Below are 20,332 nucleotides of genomic sequence, written 5' to 3' on the forward strand. Positions count from 1 at the left end.
AAGACGTTACAAGTATCCGCACATCGCTAACTATCACCAAAAATCACAATTATCTTTGAAGAAAGAGTAGAATATTTAAGACATGAATTAATTGAATTTTTATTCAATTCTTTCATGAAATGTTCACCACCGCAGCAATGCAATGTACGTATAACGCACCACAAGTGCATCGGAACTGTACAAGAGATTCAATTACAAGAATTCTTGGGACGAATTAAAGATACCGGTGAACAAATATTTCTGACTTATTACAGAATATCAATGAACACACAAATAGATACATAAACAAAGGGAACGAGGATACGATACAATCGCTTGTATATACTTTCTTTTCCTTTTCTACGGTCTGTAATTAAAGTTAACTGTGACTGATTGAAAAAAAATAGCAAAAGAGTATTTTGAAAACGTGAAGAATAAAATAAAATGTGTGTATGTATATATCGACTGTTTTTGTCAAGGCGTGATTAAACGATGCAATAAAAAGAATGTAAGAGATACATTCATTCGGTTACGAAAATATCGATCGACATTATTATTATTATTAATACATCTCGATAAATCTCACATGGCACACGAAAACGACAATACGGCTAAAAAAATAGACATTAGCTTGCATTACGTGCTTGTATAATCTACTTACTCGTTTCATTACTAATGTACGGTCTCCTGACTCCTCCTCATCTGGCGTAGGCGGAAGTGGTCGATTTGGTGCTCCACCTGCACACATACAAAATTTATGTTTAAAATTCGATTCCTTTCAATTCATAATTACTCATATCCTTAATAAACATTTACTTCTTAGCAAAAATAATTTTTAACATTTAAAAAAGTGTCCATCATAACAATCTCATTATTTTTGTATGCATAAAAAATTTCAAATAAAACTGTATATTTTAATAGGAATACATGTAACAAATGTTTTTGTTAACATTGCACAAAATAAGTATTTATTAAGTATATACAAAAGTTTCCATCATTTTTAATAAAAACCGTATGTTCTTATGTGTAGACAAATGATGGAAACTTTAGCATGGTGTTGGTATATAAAAAGAGTTGAAAGATGTTTGTTAAATATCCTACCTTTCGGCTTACCTTCAAGATGAGAATTCTGAGCATTGTGCGATGATGTTGACGATGGATCTGTAGACGGTCTGAAAGGAGAAAATTCGGGTCTGCAGCAAGGAACATAAAAACGAAGAGAAAGATGATGGCGCACGAAGAACATGGAATGCGTGGTGTACGTTACGTGGTGACGATGACGGCGATACGAAGCACCATGTTGAAGCGTAATGAAAAATGAAACGAAACAGCATTAGTAAAGTTTGAGTCATAAGTGTACGCAAAAAATAACGTTAGAAACAACAAAATACAATATTCTGTGCCTTTCTAACAACGAAACATTTCTCAACAATTTTGTGTACATTTGAAGTCCATTTTTATCCCTCGTCAGAAGCGAAAACTCCCAGACTCCTATTTTTTGTTTAGCCCAGATACTTTGTGAAAATGTTAAGAAAAATGAACTCTAAAAAAGAAACAATTATATCTAATATTTCACAATATTTCTACTATACTGTTGCATATCAAATGACTGATTTTGAAACATAAACGGTCTGACATGATTTGGTGACATAAAAATACGATATACTGCTACAGACGTCAACAAACAGTTAACAAACAAATTATGCTACTCACAAAGGCTTAGGTGGGTCACTAGCGAGTAGAGTACCGTCGTTCCTCGCATTATTTCCGCCTACATCTTCAAGATCGTCATCACTATCACTCTCAACAGATAACGCCTAAAATAAAAGTAAAAACTGTTATACACATTCTAACTTAATTACAATATATTTTCAGTATTTTTAATATGAAAAGAAGGGTCATATAACGAGACTGCACTGTGTATAACATCACATAATTCCCACCACCGTTAGAAAAACCTTGACACTCACTTGATCAAGAATACTGGAAGACTGTGGCATTTGTTTGCTGTTTTGATCATTACTGCTTGCGGGCTGAACCAAATTTGATGTTGACGAAGCAGCAGGGCCCTTATGTTGCCTGTTCGGCCGTGGCGGGGCCTCTGGGCCCTGTGACACACCAAGCTCGTTGAGTTGAGCAGCTAGCATGTCCAAGTCCTACCACCCACACGCACACACACACAACCCCGTTAATCACTGTGTCAAAACACCTCCGACAATATTTCTAAAAGCCGCCACCACCGGATAAACAAGCAAAGCTCAAGTAAAGTGGCAGGTAAGATGCAAAATACTGTTCTTAAGCATTTTATGCATGCTACTGCAAATATCTTCAATTTTACCATTGCTGTAGAAAAATGGACGAGCACAATATTGTTAAGAACATTGATGGTAAGATTTATACACAACACAATTAACCCTTTCATCGCTAAAAATAATTATGGTAATTTGTAAAAATTTTACATTAAGTAGCAGCTACGGTTAAGTATGATGAAATTTGATATCTCCAGAATAACATATTTATTTCTTAATTATTTAACAAGTGCACACATAACAATATGAGAACCAGTAACAAGATAATTCTTTAACGTCTTATTTCAAAATTTATTCTGAAAAAATTGCTTCTTATTTGTCCTGCATTATTATTTTGATAAAGGAACAGGTATTACATTCTGCGGCAAAATGCAGACTTGCAGATGAATTGTATCATACAGCAGCAACATTCTGGTAACAAGCTTCACCATAACAAAAGGATTAACAGATGTGTTGTGTCTACACATCTATTGCAAGATTCTTCCAACAAAAGCGTACATTCAGACAATTTGACAAAAGCGTTCTACATAATTTTGCAGCAATAAGACATAAACGAGACAAAAATGTGTAAACTTATTAAAAAAAAAAATGAAGGTTTAAAACAGTATTTTGCGTGAAAATGAAAGAAACAATATCTACGTTATCAAAGAATGCTTCTGATTGTTTTACAGATTGCATATTGACATTGACGATGTCAAGTGTAGACAACAAAGACAAGTGTAACTGTATGTATATGTAATATGTAAAGAATAAATTATGTGTATGTGTTCTTACCTCTGGCTTCCTTGGTGGCAGCTACGGTACATGTACACATGGAAAAAAACAAAAGCCCAATAATTCCAAATTTGAGTACAAGGCGCGCGCGCACACGTCCCTCCCTCCCGCCCTTTGGTTCATGTATTTGTCTGTATCGGTGTGTGCGTGTTTTTGTATGTCGTGTCATGTCGTGTCCAAAGATGCAATTTGAGTGCGCGCGCACTAAAAAATAAATGTGCGGCTGTGTTTGCGTGCACGCCACTGAATATGATAGCAAAATAAAGGAGATATCCGCGTGCAAATGACAAAAAATGTCAAATACCCTTGTTCGATTATAACAAGATAGTGAAAAGGAGACATAACCACATACACGTAATAAAAATGTACTATACAAAAAGGGAAAAAAAAAGTACACTAGGGTTGCTGTGAGACAGCAAGTCGGCAAAGTAGAATAAAAAATAGCATGTGCCTTTCTACAGTTTTCATAAACCAGAGTAGTTTTAGACTACGTTTATTAGTTCTTATTGGCATAAAGTAAATGTCGCAAAATGAGTTACAATATCCAAGAAGAGACAAGTTCTACGAATCGAACCGAGAAAACTTACCATAGGTTTGAAGACATGACTATTTCTTTGAGATGCGGCTTGACCACCAGAACCGCCGCTACCACCGCCGGAAATTAGTGGTTGATGGTTGGAAGGTGGGGTAGAAACTTTGTGCGGTTGTCGGGGATCATCTCTAGGTGTCGGAGGTAGTGGCCGAGATGGTGGTTGTGGATCTGGAACTACTATATAACGCAAAAACAATTATGTACAATTTTAAAGATATAGCACGTGGTATTGTAATTAAAACAACTTTAATTACGATCGAGCCTTGCTACATGGTTCACTATATGATTTTAACATTTTTCAATTTTTATCTACTTTTAGATTACTCTCCACCCTTGTAGCAAGACTCCACTATATTAATACACTATAAAACACACCGATCAATCTATGAGGAATGGCAGGTCGTGCAGGTGGTCCTGGCTCTGGTATATCCCTCTGAGATCTGCCACTTGGCTTTTCTTTAGCAGCAGGTGGTTGAGGGGCTACTTCCTGAGTTAAAGTTCTACCTTCTTGAATTTGTTGGAAATTCCTACGTAATGTATCACCACCTGGTGCCTGAACAATTGATGACGGTTCACCAGCCAGTGCTGGTTCGTCTTCTTCATTTTCACTACCACTATAGCGATAATCATCTCTTTCTATAAAAACAAGCAATACAAAGTAAACACCTGCTTGTAAATTAACCGTGACATCATTTTTGTAATTTTTATACCTTTCTCTTGTTTACGCTTTTTACAGCGATCGATATGATCTTTAAGTTGTATCCTAACTTGTCTTTCAGTTGGTTGGTCCCGAATAAAAGGATGTTTAAGGAGCTGCTCTGTATAAGGCCGCTGATGATAATCTTTGACTAAAACCGTTTCAATAAAACCATGGAATTTCTTCGCCCACTTTTTCGATTTGAGTCTTGGTGGTGGATTACGTGGTATCAGAAATAAAGCCTTTTATGTGAATTAAGTATAATCACCAAATTAAATTTCATCCTTGTGTCTTAGTAATAGTAATATAAAATAAAATAGTAATTTTTAGAGCTACGTTTACTTACTCGCATCGGATGAAGATCGCAAAGCGGAGGTTGCGATTCAGCCATTTCTAAAGCAGTAATACCGAGTGACCATAGGTCACTTCGGTTATCATACGTAGCATCCGGATTTTCATCACAGGCTATTACTTCCGGAGCCATCCAATATGGCGTTCCAATAAATGTATTTCTTCTACCTATTGTCCGATCTAACTGCGCGCTAACGCCAAAATCAACTGCAATGCATAAAATTTAATTTGTAGGACAACAAGTGATCGATATGACACACGATGATATGATAAAGATAAAAGCTCGTTAGAACGGATAAACGTACCAAGCTTAACTTCCGCATTGTCGGTTAACAGAACATTTTGTCCTTTAATATCCCTGTGTATAACTTTATTGCTGTGAAGATAACTAAGTCCTCTTAATATTTCTCGTGATATATAAGCAATCCATTCCTCCTTTAAACTCTGGCCCTTCGTCGATTTGACAAGATCCGTAACGGAGCCAGCTCCGCAGTACTCCATAACCAACCATAACTGATCATCTTTTCCTGGTGATGACTTCTTTACGAAGGCACCGTAATACGTTGCTATATTTCTGTGATTCGAATACTACAACACGATATAAACGTAATTTTAGTATTTGTCTTAAATAGTATATTGATACATCATTGATAATTTAAGTACTTACCCTTTTTAACACGTTTATTTCTAACTTGATTTCTTCTTCTTCATCCTGAAATAAATAATAATTAATAATATTTGGTACTCTAAGTTATATCTAATTTTGTAAAGTCCAAATTTATTTGTACTTTTATTCATAAAAAAACATTACAGTTTTAATAACCCTTGCATTCTGGTTTCAACCAACTTCATACAAAATATCTGATAGAAATAATCAATTGCATTTTATTACAGATGATAAATTGATGACACAGTAGTTATATTTAATAGCAAAAGATCACCCAGGAACTTAAGTTGTATTTACATAGTTACTGTACCAGTTATCACAAAACTGAAGATATTCAGAAAGCTCAAGTGTTCTACTTAATATAAATAAGAGATAAAGATAAGAACTAACTGATATTAAATAACTGAATGATCTGATAAAGCCCTATCATGTTGAACCCACATGTACAATCTCCTCAGACATAGCACATCTAAGACTTCAACTAAGTGATTCAAATTATGTGTTAAGAGTAATATCAGTACATAAAAAGTAACTGAAATGATTATCTGATGTCATATTCATTGCAACTAGTTAAATATGAAAATTAATTAGATGTTGAGATCTATAATTACATATTAATGCAAATACTTACTTCTGTGACGTCCATAACTTTGATGGCTGCCAACTGACCAGTTTTGGTGTGACGACCCTGTAAAGTAATAAAAAAATTATTATCCATAACCATTTATATAAGATAGTTTAATGTTTAATAAAGTTTTACATTTGAAACCCTACCCATTCATTAATATAATAAATTATTAATATAGGATTATAAATTCAAATAAAATATAATAAAGTGCATAGCCATTATCCTGCTTCAGATAACAGATTATTTAAAACCAAGTTAAATGATGCTATTAGAAACAACACAAATTTTCATGACTGAGAACACTTTACTTTATTAATTTATTCTAAATACCTCAAAAATTTACTTATCCTTGACACATTAACTTTAATACATTAATAATCTTATCCATCAGTTTTGCAGTATTTCTATTATCTGTAATTTCAAGTACTCCATGCTACTATCATTATTTAAGTGAGTGAAATAATTTTTACAAATATGGGATGATACATTTCAACAGAAATTCATCTGTGACTCATGTATGGATAACCTAGCAGTCAATGTGTTAATATACTTTGTAATTTATTAAACTGTATATTTTTTCATTAATGTTATATTATGATTGATAACATGCACTTACTTTGTAAACTTGTCCATAGGTTCCATTTCCAACTACTTCAATCAATTCGAAGATACCTGCTGGTTCCTATAACATTAAAATATCAATAGTCTTTGAATCTGATAATTATGATGACATTCAAGATACTAATAATTAAAGTAAACTATAGTAATTTTGACACTATACTAATCAGTAACACAACTAACTTTAGTCAGAATTCCTAAGAATTATATATCAAATATTACTTCTTCAAATATGTATTTTTTTTAACATAGCATACTTTTAAGTTAATGTTTTTCAATTGGTATGATTGATAAGAGAAATAGAGAAGAGCATATTTTTCAAGAGTTCAAAATTTTGTACTTTGTCAAATAAACATTAATCTATCTGTCAAGACCACAAATTAATTCATTTCTGGGTATCAAATTGACACAATGATATGAAATTAAACATAACAAAATTACATAAAACATCACACAAAATATTATATTTTGTTACTTTGAACCTATTAAACAGGTGTTTGTAAAAGACTTTATGATTTTATCATTATGAGGTACAATGGCACAAAGTTACATAGGGTGTAGCAAGATACCCTGTTAACCATGTAGAAATAATCAGAAATTACATATATGAAAACAATAGAAAGTCTTGACACTGATAACATTAAAATAATAATATTAGAAATAATTTGACACACACTATTTGTAAGAAAATCTGAAAACAAGTATAACATCAGCATTGCTACTTTATAGTAGTGCATTGAAAAACATTAATGTTGACCTTACAGAACATGACCTCCTCCAACAAATAAATAAACTAGGAGCAATACTATGTCAATAACAATTTCCTGACTAAAATCTTTTGAAGTAATATTTTTATTACATTATCTACAGAGGTAGTAATAAATGAAATCATCAGTTAAACAATTCATCAGTTATAACAATTTTTGTAAAAGATATAGAATATGAAAGTAAAATATAAATAAAAGTACATTTGCATAAGAATATTACTATAAGAAACCTATACATTTTTTTCATTAATAATTCAACTATAATAAATTCTTATTAAGTTTAATATTGAATTGATCTAATAAGAGAAAAGAAAAAATGAATGATATGATATCAATGTGTTTCAGCCTATACTACTATGATCTTATCTGTAAATCATTGCACCCCACCTATGGGAGTGAAATGATACAAATTGCATTTTTTGAAGAAATATTTATAATTTTCAATTGTATATAAAATTTAAACAGTTTTTAATATCATCAATTGTTAAGAAACTGAGCCTAAAAATTGATCCACTAATATTTATTTATCAAAAGTTATTTAAGTTCAAAAAAATGCATCAACTTGATCCTATCTGCATAAAGAATATTTTAAGTAGAAGTTGCATGCTATTTCTATTCGCGTCATTAACTGTCAAAGAACGTAAATCATTCGTATAAATTATTCCAAAACTAATCAAAGTTTTCGGCGATAGTTTTTTCTGGTCTTATTTGAAATTATACTACGAACAGAAAATTCAAGGAAAGTTTCCCCACTCTTTCCATTGTCGCATTACCGAGAAGAAATAGTCATCGTATATCCCTACGAGGTTAATTACTGATCGTTACATGTATCCCAAACGTACAAGGAATGTTCCCAATTAAAGGCACCAAATGCTCAAAATATAAAATTTATATATATTAAATTAAATGCAGCAAATACATTTTAACCATTTGTGTACCTTTAAAGCATTCAGATCAATGTCGTCCAGTGAACAGTTGACGCTCGGTGCCAAATTATGCGCCATCTTGATACGCCACTTGTGTTCGTCGCGTTATCTTCTTTACTCAAGCTCACCAAATCCGTTGTCTATCTTCTTTCCAATTCGTCCGGTTATTACTCTCCTTTTGACTTACGATCAAGCTGAATAATATGCAAGACTGAAGGAAGAAAAACGTGTACCTTTTTTTTTCCACTTTTACACCACACCGAACATTGAATCACTAATGATATCTTGACACGAGTAATAATCCCCCAACAACCTAATTTAAAAAGATACTTTGATAGAAATTTAACCTGCGTATCCAATGAGGAAAAAGGCAACGTACACGAAGCAATGGCACATGGCGTATTAAAAGAACTATAAACGATCAACTGAAAAGATCAGTATACCAATCAGATTTCAAAACAATACACCTCCGTCACATTTGTCTTAAATTTTGAATAAAATATAAACATTAGTAACACGCAATCACGAACAACGTATTACACGGTCACAGCGCCGAGCGCTGGATTATCGTATCGTCATAACGGATGCAACACAATCGAGCCGAGCCCAAACACCACGGCAACAGCCGTTCTACGTCCTGTCGTACTGCTTATTGCACGCCTCTATTCCCCATCCTTTGCCACTGTCGGTACTATCTTCTTCGTTCTTTAGGCGTGCGCACACATACTTTTCTGTTCTCTCTTCTTTATGCAGATAAATATTTTTACCGTCTTTGTTTTTCGTTCGCTCTGCGATTGTAAACCGCTAACTTCTTTGACGTCATCACCATGTTGAACTGTGATGGCGGCGAATATTTTTCTTTTTGATTTTAACAAATAATTAAATCGACCATAAAATAAAAGAGGGTTTTACCGTTTCTTCGGTACGACATTCTTCAATTGCAGTGCAATCTTGTTATATGGCTCCCGTTTATATGGCACGTTCAGCAAGTCACTTTACACGAACTTTGACACACACTAATAGTGCATCCCCACCATTGTCATCCACAAATCGCCGCAATTTTAAAGGCTGACAATGTTTTTTTGAATTAAAATTTTTAAATCTGAAAATTTTTACAGGCTTCAAACTTTGAAAAACTTAGAATTTGTCTAACTTAAACTTTATACATTTAGAAATTAAAAACTTTTAAATTTTGGAATTTGGAATTCATGGAATTCAATACCAACAATGGCGGTAAAATTGACAGTCAATTGTTGCATAGAATAAAGTTGCACTTATATGGTTCATTATAAATTTCAGAGCTATATAACAAAGTTTCATTGTACAAATTTATAAATGTATATACAAAATTTATCTGTCTATAATATGTATGAATTATTTCAAAAATAATATTTACTGTGGTAATTTCAAATGTACATTTAAAAATACAATCCACGATATTTAAGTTGCATATATATAAAATACATATATTTAAATAAAGATCTTTAGATTTTTATTTTAGTAAATAAATATATATTACAAATACAATACATTCATTATATTACATTATACTTTGCTTTGTATTTACATGAAGGACAATACATATTACATATTTATATAAAAAGAATACGAAATTTTGAAAGAATAATACTAATATAATATAAATAATCTGTTCGATCATGACTGTACATACATTTTATGGTACAGTAATAAATTATTGCTATCAGTATATTCAATGTTATGGAACAATGTGCATTTGTTACATAACAATTGAAGAGATTAACTAAAACCAGGAAAAATTATATTCTATAAGAACATAATTTTTATTTAACATAGAGCAGCTAACTTTCGCACTGTATTTAAATCTCGAAGCAGCATTTGAACTGTTTGTTTTGTTCGTGGTTGAATATCTGGACTAGATGATACATCTTCAGGATCCATAGCTTCTAATGCTATAAAATCATGTATTGAATATTAGACATTTTAGTTTGTAACACAACTAGTGTACAAAGAATAGAATTTACATACCACAAACTTGTGCCTCAATAAATGTTAATCTTGCGTCTATATGATTTTGAAAATGTTCAATATGTTCTAATAATCGCATTCGGCACTCCCCTGGATCAATTGGTGCTTCTGGTTGTGGAATAAAAGGCTGTATCGGCGTCGATGTTTCATGTTTATTCAATTCCTCATGCATACTGTTTTCTGAAGCAGCTGGTATAGGTATATCATTTTCTGATACAATATTTTGATTATTTAATAAATCTATGCATAAAAGAATTAAATTATTATTTTCATCTTCATTAAAAAACCTAAATATATATTATATTTTACCTGTATCCGTTTTTATTTCCGAAGTCGCTGAATTTTTATACTTTTCTTCAGCAGCAGCACTTTTCGTGAGTGCATCAAGAAGAATATGACTTTTATTTTCATTTGTCAGATCTTCTTTCTTACACGAAACTTTGGAATCGTCCGAAGTTGGATTATCTTCCTCTAAAATTTTCATCAACTCTGAATCTGAAGCTATTAATTTTTCATCATGATTATCCTTTAAAGTAAACTTTATTTCTGTCTTCACTTCAACTCGACGAGACGGTTCAATTGTACTATCTGAATCATCATTTCCTGATTTGGTAACTTCCATTATTGGTACTGGTGTTATATCTGGTTTCGGTACTTCCACTTTTTCCCAATTTTTTGCCCAAAGGTACAATTTTGGATGATCCTTTTTTCTATAAAAAATGTTTCTTTTGAATAACGATCTTACTTCTCATGATTTATTTAGAAGATCATTAGTACGACAGTACTTACTGAGCTACATTAATTTTTACTCTTAAACTATGTAAAACTTGCTGTATTTGTAAGAGGGATGCGACTAAATCATAAGAACGTTTCAACATAGCCGTCCTCTTATTTATTCGATACTGATTTTTGGTTCGATCAGATAACATTGGCAGTTTTCCCTCCTTCACCCAATCTTGATCATGGAAATACTTTTTAGATGGCCGTTGTCGATATGGATTCTGACAAATATAACAAACATATTTTTCGGGTACATCCTTTTCTCTTTCTATTGCGTTACAATGCCCGTGTTGCCAACATAAACAAAGGTCGCACTGTATCATTAAACCATCTTCTTCCATAAATCCACAGGTACAATTTATTATTTCTTCTCTACGCAGTTGTTCAACCTTTATCATTTCTCCATTAATCATCATCATAACACCTTCAGTTTCTGGAAATATAATTTATACATCTTTATAAAAAAGATATTTTACTTTTATTATTACAAACAGTAATGTGCACACGAATTTTTCTAAACTAAAAATATTAAATAATGGTTACTGAAAACGTTAATTTGAAATAAATATAAATTTTAATCCTTTGCGATTAGAACGATAAATACCGTGAAAAAGTTATCCTAAATAATCAATATTTTATTATATGATAAATTTATAGATATTTATACAAAATGGGGCACAAGATTAATATTTTGCAAAATTCATGCATCTACATATTATTATAACAAAGTAAACAAGTTTATTAAAATGGTAAATAGATACATGTCGCCAATGTTATTTCTTAAAATATTAATATTTTTTTTTTTAACCAATTTCGTTTAGAAAATATATGTCTGCGTATTGTCAGCAATTAGTGCTGAAATTACTGATATTTTGTGAAGAAAAAAGAATATTGATCAACAAAGTCAACAAAATAATCTTCTTATATATTTCTAATATATAGATTATTCAGCAAGCAAGATAGTGAAAATAATCTGCCAAGTTCAATCCATCAATCACAAAGAGTTAATAAAATGAACTGAAGCAAATTAAAAAAAATAAATAATATACCTTCCCCATCATTAGTATCTTTTTTAGCAATATCCCCTTTCAAAGTATCATCTTTTTCAACGCGAGAATCATTTAGTTGACCTAAAGAAAAATAAGATAATAAAATAGTAGTTTGCCACCTTACTTCAGAAAACAAATATAAATTGTTTTATAATCATACACAATTAAAAAGCTGCATACGATACAAACTGATCTGTCTAATTATAAAAACTTACTACTCTGGCTATTTTCATCACTTCTGGAATCTGATTTTCTGCGACTATATCTATATGTAAGCGTCGTCGGTTCATCAGTATCCAAAGCACTATCATCTAAATCACCATATTCATCTAGTTCCTGAATACCTGTTACAAAACAATAGTTGATAGTTTTTCCGTTTCTATAGTTCTATAGTGTTCCACATAGTAAGATGCACTGCATACTAAGAGTCTTACTATACAATAGTGTAAGTGAATGTAATTACCTTGACGTCGTTTATTCCTATTTAATCCATCAGAACTGTATTCTGATAATTGTCGTTTTCGTTGACCCTTCATTCTATCAATATTAATAACTTCGTCTAAAGATTTTGGTCTATCAATTCTTTGTATCTCTGAAGATACTGCCGGTCTTACAGGAAGAAGAGTTTTAATGCCAGTTTGTGTTCTTTCTTCTTTGATTTTCATGTCAAATAATGTTCCAGGGGACATTGCTGAAGCATCTCGTTTCTTTTCAATTTCATCATCCATATCGACGCTATAACTCGAAATTGGAGACATTCTTTCTGATTTAATGTCTTCTGCTGGTACATCGTTACTTTTTTCTACTTGATCTATTTCGTCTTCTATGTCTGATGCCGTTGATAAAATTACTTTTGGTGATGTAGATTGAACAAAAGTCGTTAGAGATGATGGTGCAGTGTATAATGTTTTCTCATGAACAGGTTTTTTCTTTCCAAGTTTATTACATTTGTCTAGTAAATTATTTGATTTTTTCGGAATAATATCTTCAACGGATTCCCCAATTGTTCTTGCGTATGCTAAATCTGCAACATTTGGCGTAGATCCCAAAAATTTGGAATATTCTGGATGATAATGTTTTATATGCATTTGTAAAAGATTCTCTTTACGAAATGTTTTATTACATCCCTGTTTTGGACACTTGTAAGCACTGTCTTCCATTTCTACGCGAAGTCCACCAATGAAAACAGCTGTTAAGATACAAAAAAAAATAATTTATAAAATATACAAATTTGTATCAAATTTTTCATAAATTATTAAACTGTATTTAATTTGAAATTAACTTTCAATATTACGTTCTCAAACTTACAATAAATCACTCCTGATTTGAGTAAGCATGAAAAAATAAATTCAATAAGATTGCATGAAAATTATGAAAATTGAGAAAAATGGAAAATGAAATCTTACCACCATCTGTGATGGATGTTGTTGATGTAGATACTAATGTTGTAACTGGTGTACTTGTTGAAACCAGCAACGAATCTTCTGATGTTGGTGCTTTTGCTTTAGGTAATAAAGTTTTAATCTTTTTTGGTACATCCATAGTAATAGGTTGTTTTACTTTTTGTCCATAGTTTTTCTTTTTCCGATGAATACAAAAATCAAATTTTTCAGGATCAAAATCAAACTGCCCTTGGTTTTCCAGAAATACTTTGATATCATTTCGCGATCTAAACTTTTTTCCACTTGATTTATGAAGAAATAAGACATCCCATTTTCCAGCAGATGTACCGGCTTTTCTTTGCGTAAAATGTTTTTGCCATCCAGGCGGTAATCTTTTATCTGCAACGATTATTGAGCGACGAGGCCCTATAAAACATATGTACTTTAAATCGATTTTTAATTTAATAAAAATATGTTTCCATAGATATCTCATTACGCATTCAAAGAAGAAAAAAACAAAAGAAAAATTTATAGAATATGTTCAAAATATGTTTCTTTCTGTTAAATTACCATCATTTCCATCTACTATATAAGATTCAGTTCCTTGTGGTTCTCCATCTATCCACTCAGGTCCTACATCATCTTCCTGACTTATATCAGTTCTTGGGATATCTTTCTTAGTCTTTTTTGGAAAACTTTTTATTTTTGATATATTAGTGTCAAATCCTCGTAATAGATCCGTTCCGGGATCATAACAAGGACCAAACAAAGTACCATCTAAATCAATTTTTTCTGGTACATCTCCATTTTCATGTATTGCTACCTCTTGTTTTTTTGATAATTTATCTCCTTCATTCTTTATTCGTTTTCTAGAATGTGTATGAAATAACTCCATGACTGTATGTTTTCTTTTCTTATCTCTTCTTTCTTGTTTGCTTCCTATATATTCTTCAGTTTGATTAAATTGCTATTGAAAAGAATAAAATTTCGTTTTACATAATTTTGCAATATCATGGATACTATTAACAATATTGTTACAATTATTTTATTTCTATTATATTATATTATTTGTATCTTTAAATTAATATCACTTTATAATAATAATAAATATATATAATATCATAAGATAAATACATAATCAGGGTGTCTCAGAATCAATGGAAATTATTGGAGATGGCTCAAGGAATAAAAAAATATTCATATTATAAATATATGTTCTATTTGATTGTAATTTCTAATTATATCGAATTTAATTTCCAATAAACTGTATCTGCTTGCTTTCATAAGAAATATTGCAAATAACATCTTTGAACATAAATGCAAACCTACAAATGTGATACCAGCGACTATCTTTCTCTCTCCTTTTGTCCGGATGTTACTCTGATTTATTAGAAACCTTACCCAATTTCTTTGTGATAAATAAACAAAAAAGAAAATAACATTTCTTTTTCACTTTGCATTGGTCACATATAATATATTTCAACAATCTGGACACATAATGTTCTTATGGCTCATAAATGTCTATTACTCGGAAGATACTTAAAGGTAGAATTAAATTATAATGTTGTAACAAAAATATGGAGTTCAATTTATAAGCAGATGACAAGAATTAAATAATGCTATGCACTTCTAATGGAAGAATTATTGCAATTCAAAATTTTGTTATAGCTCGGAAACAAAGTCAAATAGGACATATGTTTACATGAACTTTTTTCACTTTCTTGATCCATTGAAGCTGCCCTTAAATTACTTTCCATTTATTCCGGGTCACCCAGTCTATTAAGAGCCTCATAAAATGTACTTTTGCTACCAATGTTAAATAATAACAATTATATGAATATAAAAATACATTAACTGGTACCACTCCTTTTTAAACATTTAAACTGACAAAACAAATGAAAACATCTGTTTTTAAAGAAGAACAATTTAATAATATAAAGAAGAAAAGATATAAGCTAAGTTTGTTAGGGTTTTCATCAAATGATATAGGACAACATAACCTTACAACGAAAATCGTACCTTTGTGGATGTTGGAGTAATTTTTGTCATTTTTGACGATTTAACTGTCTTTGCATATCCATCATCAAAGAGTACATCATACCTATCTGTGAAAACAATTCTATATTAAGAAGGCACCATTTTTACAACTAAACAAATATCCTCCCAGGAAACATCAAACCACCAATATAGACAACAGTCTGTTTCTCTTATGTATATATATAGTTAAGGTTAGATCACTTACCATTCCCTAAAACTGCATTCACTTTGGCTGGATATTTTCTACCATCAGCCCATGTAGCAAGTATCCTTTCTCCTACTGAAAAATCTTTCATTTTTTCTTCCCTGAAGGTATTAAACTGATTTATTATTACGCCCGGAAAAATATTATCGGCCATTACAATAAATAAATGAAAACAATTAAACAAGCAATTCTTTTTATATACACTAATTTCGTTATTTTCAATTATATATAAAACTCAAGTACTTTGCAAAATTTTAACAAAATTTTAATATATCTTTATTTTACATTCTGTTGGTCAATATATGAATACTAATTATATAAATTATAGTTTATATTATATTAGGATGAAAAAGAATATATTGTAAATTCAGTTTACAAATATACATAAAAATATATATTTTTTTAAATATTTAAAAGAGTGGCAGACTTCAACTTACGTAGATACATGCAAAACCACACTGTAACACATTTTTCAATGATATGTTCTAAGAATTTAAAATAAAAATGTTAACTATTAATAAATAAATTAATAGTTAATATTTTAATAAATAAATAAATAAATGTTGTCATTTTTGCTTGTACTCTACTCATTAATTATGATTCACATTGTGTATCACAGCGAAGTATATCCATGTTTATGGAAGTTTACAACTTTGCATAAAAAATAAAATTGAAAATTCATATTAATAGCACTATAATAAATAATTTAGATTACTACTTAATCAAAATCGTAAATAATTAAAGTTTCCTATATATTTAACAATTATAAAACATCAACTTACGAAGATGGCAGATCCCAAGTTTCTTCACTTTAAAGAAAAAAAGAAAAAAAATGTGTTACAAGAAACATCTTAACATATAAAATAAGTAAAGCAACAAGTGATTTGTATTGAAACTTTTATTGTTTTAACTTTAAACTAGTATCCGAATAATTTTTTATATACTCTCATTAAAATGTCTACTCACTTTGATTGTGTTTGTAATACTCGTAATCTGGAGCTATCCATAGGTATCCATTCGTCAAATCTTGAGCTCCATTTATCAAAATGAATCAAGACTTCTCTTTCATCCCAATCAGTTTCTACTACTTTAGCTGAATACCTGCAACATGATACCAGTAAATAATTTTGCAATAACTAATATATTAAATCAATCAATGTTTGACAAAGTTCACCATTTTTCATTGAAATCTTTTGCTTCTAATTTGGCACCAGGAAAAAATTTTAATCCACCTCGGTTCAAAATCTTTGGTTTTAATTCATCTGTTTTCTCAAATACTTTTTCATCCTCCATTTTAACGTTTTTTAATTCTTCCTTTATGATCAAACTTTTTTGTATATCCTTCATTGCTATATCTGATTCTACAATTCCTAACTGCACTGCAACAGTATTTACTTGTACTTCTGAATTTTCATTTACTTCCTGCTGTGCAGGAACTTTTTCTTGTTTTATGCTGTTTTTTTCTTTTACATTCGAATTTTTATATCCATTATCAAGTATTTCTTTGGAATCTAATTCATTAGAAGAATCAACTAATGATGCTGGTTCAGAAGCACATGTTTCTTTAGAGGTATCAACCTTTTGTGTTTTTGCTTCAGATACCAATGGTGAAATAGATTGCTCTAAATTTAAAATCTCAGAATTAATGAGATCCAAATCCTCCTGCGCATAAGAAGTTGATGATTTCACAGACATTATCACAGGATCTGTAAAAAAAATCTAAATATTGATTAATTGGAAAATTCAAAATGTAAAATATTCTTTAACATTTTAACTGCCATGTTTGAATAATGTAAAAATTTATATTAATCTACAACATAAATAATTTTAAAAAACAAAATAATGCTCTGTTATAAATTTCTGTAAATTTAATATGGCAGTCAAAATGTTCAATATATTTAATTTATATCTACTACAATATTTATTAAAACTATAAATATCACATACTAAATTATATAGCACTTTTTAAACAACTACAATTATTTAGTAAAATACATAATAATAGCAAAGCTATTATTATCAACTTTTAAAAACACGTCATCATTATTACATTACAAAATTATGTGTAACAATACATTTATTGTTACAATTTAGAACCCACATAAGAGATATGTTACTCAAACTTTAAAATTATTAAAAATTATTACATTTTCCTTATCTTTGCTTTTACTGCCAATACAAATATAATATTTACATTATACTATATACTTTCTTTCTTCTCAATTTTGTATTTATGGCTTCTAGAACTTCATTGTAGACATTTTTTTTAGATTTTTCACACAATTTTGTTACATATCAAAAACTAAATTGAATTTTTCAAATTATGTTTCTTGCTTGCTGATAAACAGAATACCGACTGCAAAGTACATCTTTTGGACGTCTTTGTCATCTGGGAAGGAGAGCAGTAAATTACATTAAATGAACAATTATAGGCATGTGATAGTTCATTCACTAAACTAAGAAAGAAAATAGTTAATGAACATAGTAATGTACATAAATCTTCTTAAAGAAAATAAGAATTGTCTATATGAATATGACTAGTTATCTGTGAGTATATTTACTAAATTTAATAGTTAATCAGAAGCTTTAACTGGATCTATCTTGACCTTCAATGAAATGAAGCTACATTCTGGGAATAGATAAACATTAAACTTATAGTGAAGAATTGTAGTTGTATGTTGTATCATCATCAATTAAAGATATACTGAAACATTTTTTGTTTCGCAAAAAAAATATCTACTTAGGTTACAATTTTTCTTTGTTACTACATTATATTATATAAAAATTTATGAAAATTTATGGAAGATCTAATATATGTTATTTACAATATAAACATACAATAAAAGATTTTATAATTCTGTCCTATGTTTATTGACCCTCCCTTGCTCATGAAAATGTTTTTAATATATTTTATAGCAACAACTATGAATTTATTAAATTTTAAAACATGTTTAGAAAAAACATGTCAAACTGATATGTAAAAGGATAATAAATAAATTTCAACTATAACTACAACTATACCTATTAAATTGTAAATAATAGAGTATACTAATATTATTAAATATATAGTATTTCATAACCACTGAATTCAAATTCACTGTATTTAAATCAAGTATTATAAAAAGCATTAAATACAAAAAGGTAAGAAAAAAAGTTAATAATTACATTGAACAAAAGTAAACAATGATGTGCAGAAGATATACAAACTAGCTTAATGAAAATTTTGTATTTGACAGTATTTAATAAGGAATAAGTAAAAATAAGTTTCCTTTATACTGTACTATACGAACCTGGATGATTGTCATAATCTGCAAAAACTGACGGAACACTGCCTTTACGCAGAAGTAATTTATGTCCCTTAGCGGCTTCGTAATCAGCACGTTTAAAATGTCTGTGGCAGACAACCTGACCCGGTGAAGGTTTAAAAGTTGTCTCGAATCCACCACTGGCTAACCATTTACTTCTCAAATTGCTGTCTTTTGGAAACCTATGAAGCGGTAAACCCTTGGCTCGAGCATCTTGCACATCAACCTCACAGCTACGCACGCAACATTTGCGCGCCATTTTCATCATCCTCAAAGGCGGTATCCCTTTACCACGCGACCGCGCTATACGCCGCCGCTTCATTTACACCGGTACTACATAGCAACGTATCACGAAAGAAGTGTTTGCCAAACTATTCATAAAACTACAAGGTGGACACGAAACAAATAACTCTGTGTCGATCGCTCTGACACGAGTCCTTGTAATTCAGAAAACAATTAAATATTACAAGTAACATTCAGAACAAAACACCAAACTAACGCAATTACGTACACGTTATTAATCGATGCAAACCTTTCGAATGTCGATTCACATTTACGTCGTTATTAGTAGAAAAAATAGAGTATACTCTGGTATACTCCTATCACTTACTAAGTAAATGTTTCGCTATGCGGCGCCACCTTCTAATATTCATGAAGATATGCAGTAATGTATATATATATATATATATATATTCTGTTCAACAAGAGATCATACTCGGTAGTGTCGAGTTTTTACTCGTTCTGCGCATGTCAGCTCTGATTCGTTAGGTATGTTTCGTACCCAAGAGCAACGCGCATGCGTGCTGCGATTTTAGTGATTAATTCTATATACTCGGTGATTTTTTATTTAGGTTACTCCTTACATTAGGTGTGGCCGTAGTCCATATATAATAAATCAAAGATTTGAATTTTGGGAATTTTATGGTAATCATAGCGTTTACAAGCTATTACTTGATCTAGGTTGTGTTATATCACGTAAAAATTAAGGGTTTCTCTATTCTTGTCCACCGTGTATATGATCAGTGAACTGGAAAACATATGGTAGTGGGACAACACCAAAGGGTGGGAAATCTATTGAAGTTAGCTACATTGCGCAAATTTTATATGATCTTCCTTTGAACGAACAATACATAAAAATTATTATACATATTATTCATTTTTATACAATAAATTAATCATTATTGTTGTTCAAACATTTTAGTTGAACCTTTTAATTATATATCTATACATATACAAACTTGTATCAATTATGAAACACC

General features: G+C 30.5%; 2 protein-coding genes across 17 annotated transcripts in view; both read right to left on the reverse strand.

Annotated features, from left to right (window-relative positions):
• The window catches only part of msn (serine/threonine-protein kinase msn), a 33,738-nt gene extending 24,408 nt beyond the window's left edge, over positions 1–9,330 (reverse strand). The window contains exons 1-15 of one of the 14 annotated variants that reach the window (XM_076528966.1): positions 9,221–9,330; positions 8,321–8,519; positions 6,614–6,679; positions 6,001–6,057; positions 5,370–5,414; positions 5,008–5,290; positions 4,698–4,909; positions 4,365–4,593; positions 4,030–4,290; positions 3,650–3,831; positions 3,063–3,083; positions 1,950–2,135; positions 1,693–1,796; positions 1,081–1,172; positions 641–717 (exon numbers count right to left, since the gene is read on the reverse strand). In XM_076528966.1, the coding sequence (XP_076385081.1) occupies positions 641–717; positions 1,081–1,172; positions 1,693–1,796; positions 1,950–2,135; positions 3,063–3,083; positions 3,650–3,831; positions 4,030–4,290; positions 4,365–4,593; positions 4,698–4,909; positions 5,008–5,290; positions 5,370–5,414; positions 6,001–6,057; positions 6,614–6,679; positions 8,321–8,386 (1,881 nt within the window). In that variant the 5' untranslated portion in view covers positions 8,387–8,519; positions 9,221–9,330. The other 13 variants (XM_076528965.1, XM_076528964.1, XM_012280032.2 and 10 more) reach the window with 13 other exon arrangements.
• Positions 9,331–9,777: 447 nt separating this feature from the next.
• Positions 9,778–19,690, reverse strand: MBD-R2 (PHD finger protein MBD-R2). Of its 3 annotated transcripts, XM_003701039.3 has the most exons (15): positions 19,059–19,689; positions 16,943–17,474; positions 16,735–16,869; positions 16,551–16,577; positions 15,769–15,869; positions 15,546–15,631; positions 14,097–14,493; positions 13,551–13,952; positions 12,608–13,333; positions 12,360–12,488; positions 12,145–12,225; positions 11,105–11,528; positions 10,625–11,025; positions 10,316–10,555; positions 9,778–10,239 (listed from the first exon to the last, which is right to left on the reverse strand). In XM_003701039.3, the coding sequence occupies exons 1-15, from the start codon at positions 19,393–19,395 to the stop codon at positions 10,115–10,117; spliced, it is 4,143 nt and encodes a 1,380-aa protein (XP_003701087.2). In that variant the 5' UTR covers positions 19,396–19,689; the 3' UTR covers positions 9,778–10,114. The 3 variants fall into 3 exon arrangements, with proteins under 3 accessions (XP_003701087.2, XP_012135434.2, XP_076385068.1); XM_012280044.2 differs by lacking the exon at positions 12,145–12,225 and having other exon boundaries at positions 19,059–19,690; XM_076528953.1 differs by lacking the exons at positions 12,145–12,225; positions 16,551–16,577 and having other exon boundaries at positions 19,059–19,690.
• Positions 19,691–20,332: the final 642 nt, after the last annotated feature.

This window comes from Megachile rotundata, chromosome 2, assembly GCF_050947335.1.
Source record: "Megachile rotundata isolate GNS110a chromosome 2, iyMegRotu1, whole genome shotgun sequence".
Taxonomy (NCBI): domain Eukaryota; kingdom Metazoa; phylum Arthropoda; class Insecta; order Hymenoptera; family Megachilidae; genus Megachile; species Megachile rotundata.

Coding starts and splice junctions, on each gene's coding strand:
- MBD-R2 (XM_003701039.3), bottom strand. CDS start 19,395: ATGAAGCGGCGGCGTATAGCGCGGTCGCGTGGTAAAGGGATACCGCCT. Junction 16,578..16,734: donor GTATTACAAACACAATCAAA/GTGAGTAGACAT, acceptor TTTTCTTTAAAG/TGAAGAAACTTGGGATCTGC. Junction 10,240..10,315: donor TATTGAGGCACAAGTTTGTG/GTATGTAAATTC, acceptor ATGATTTTATAG/CATTAGAAGCTATGGATCCT.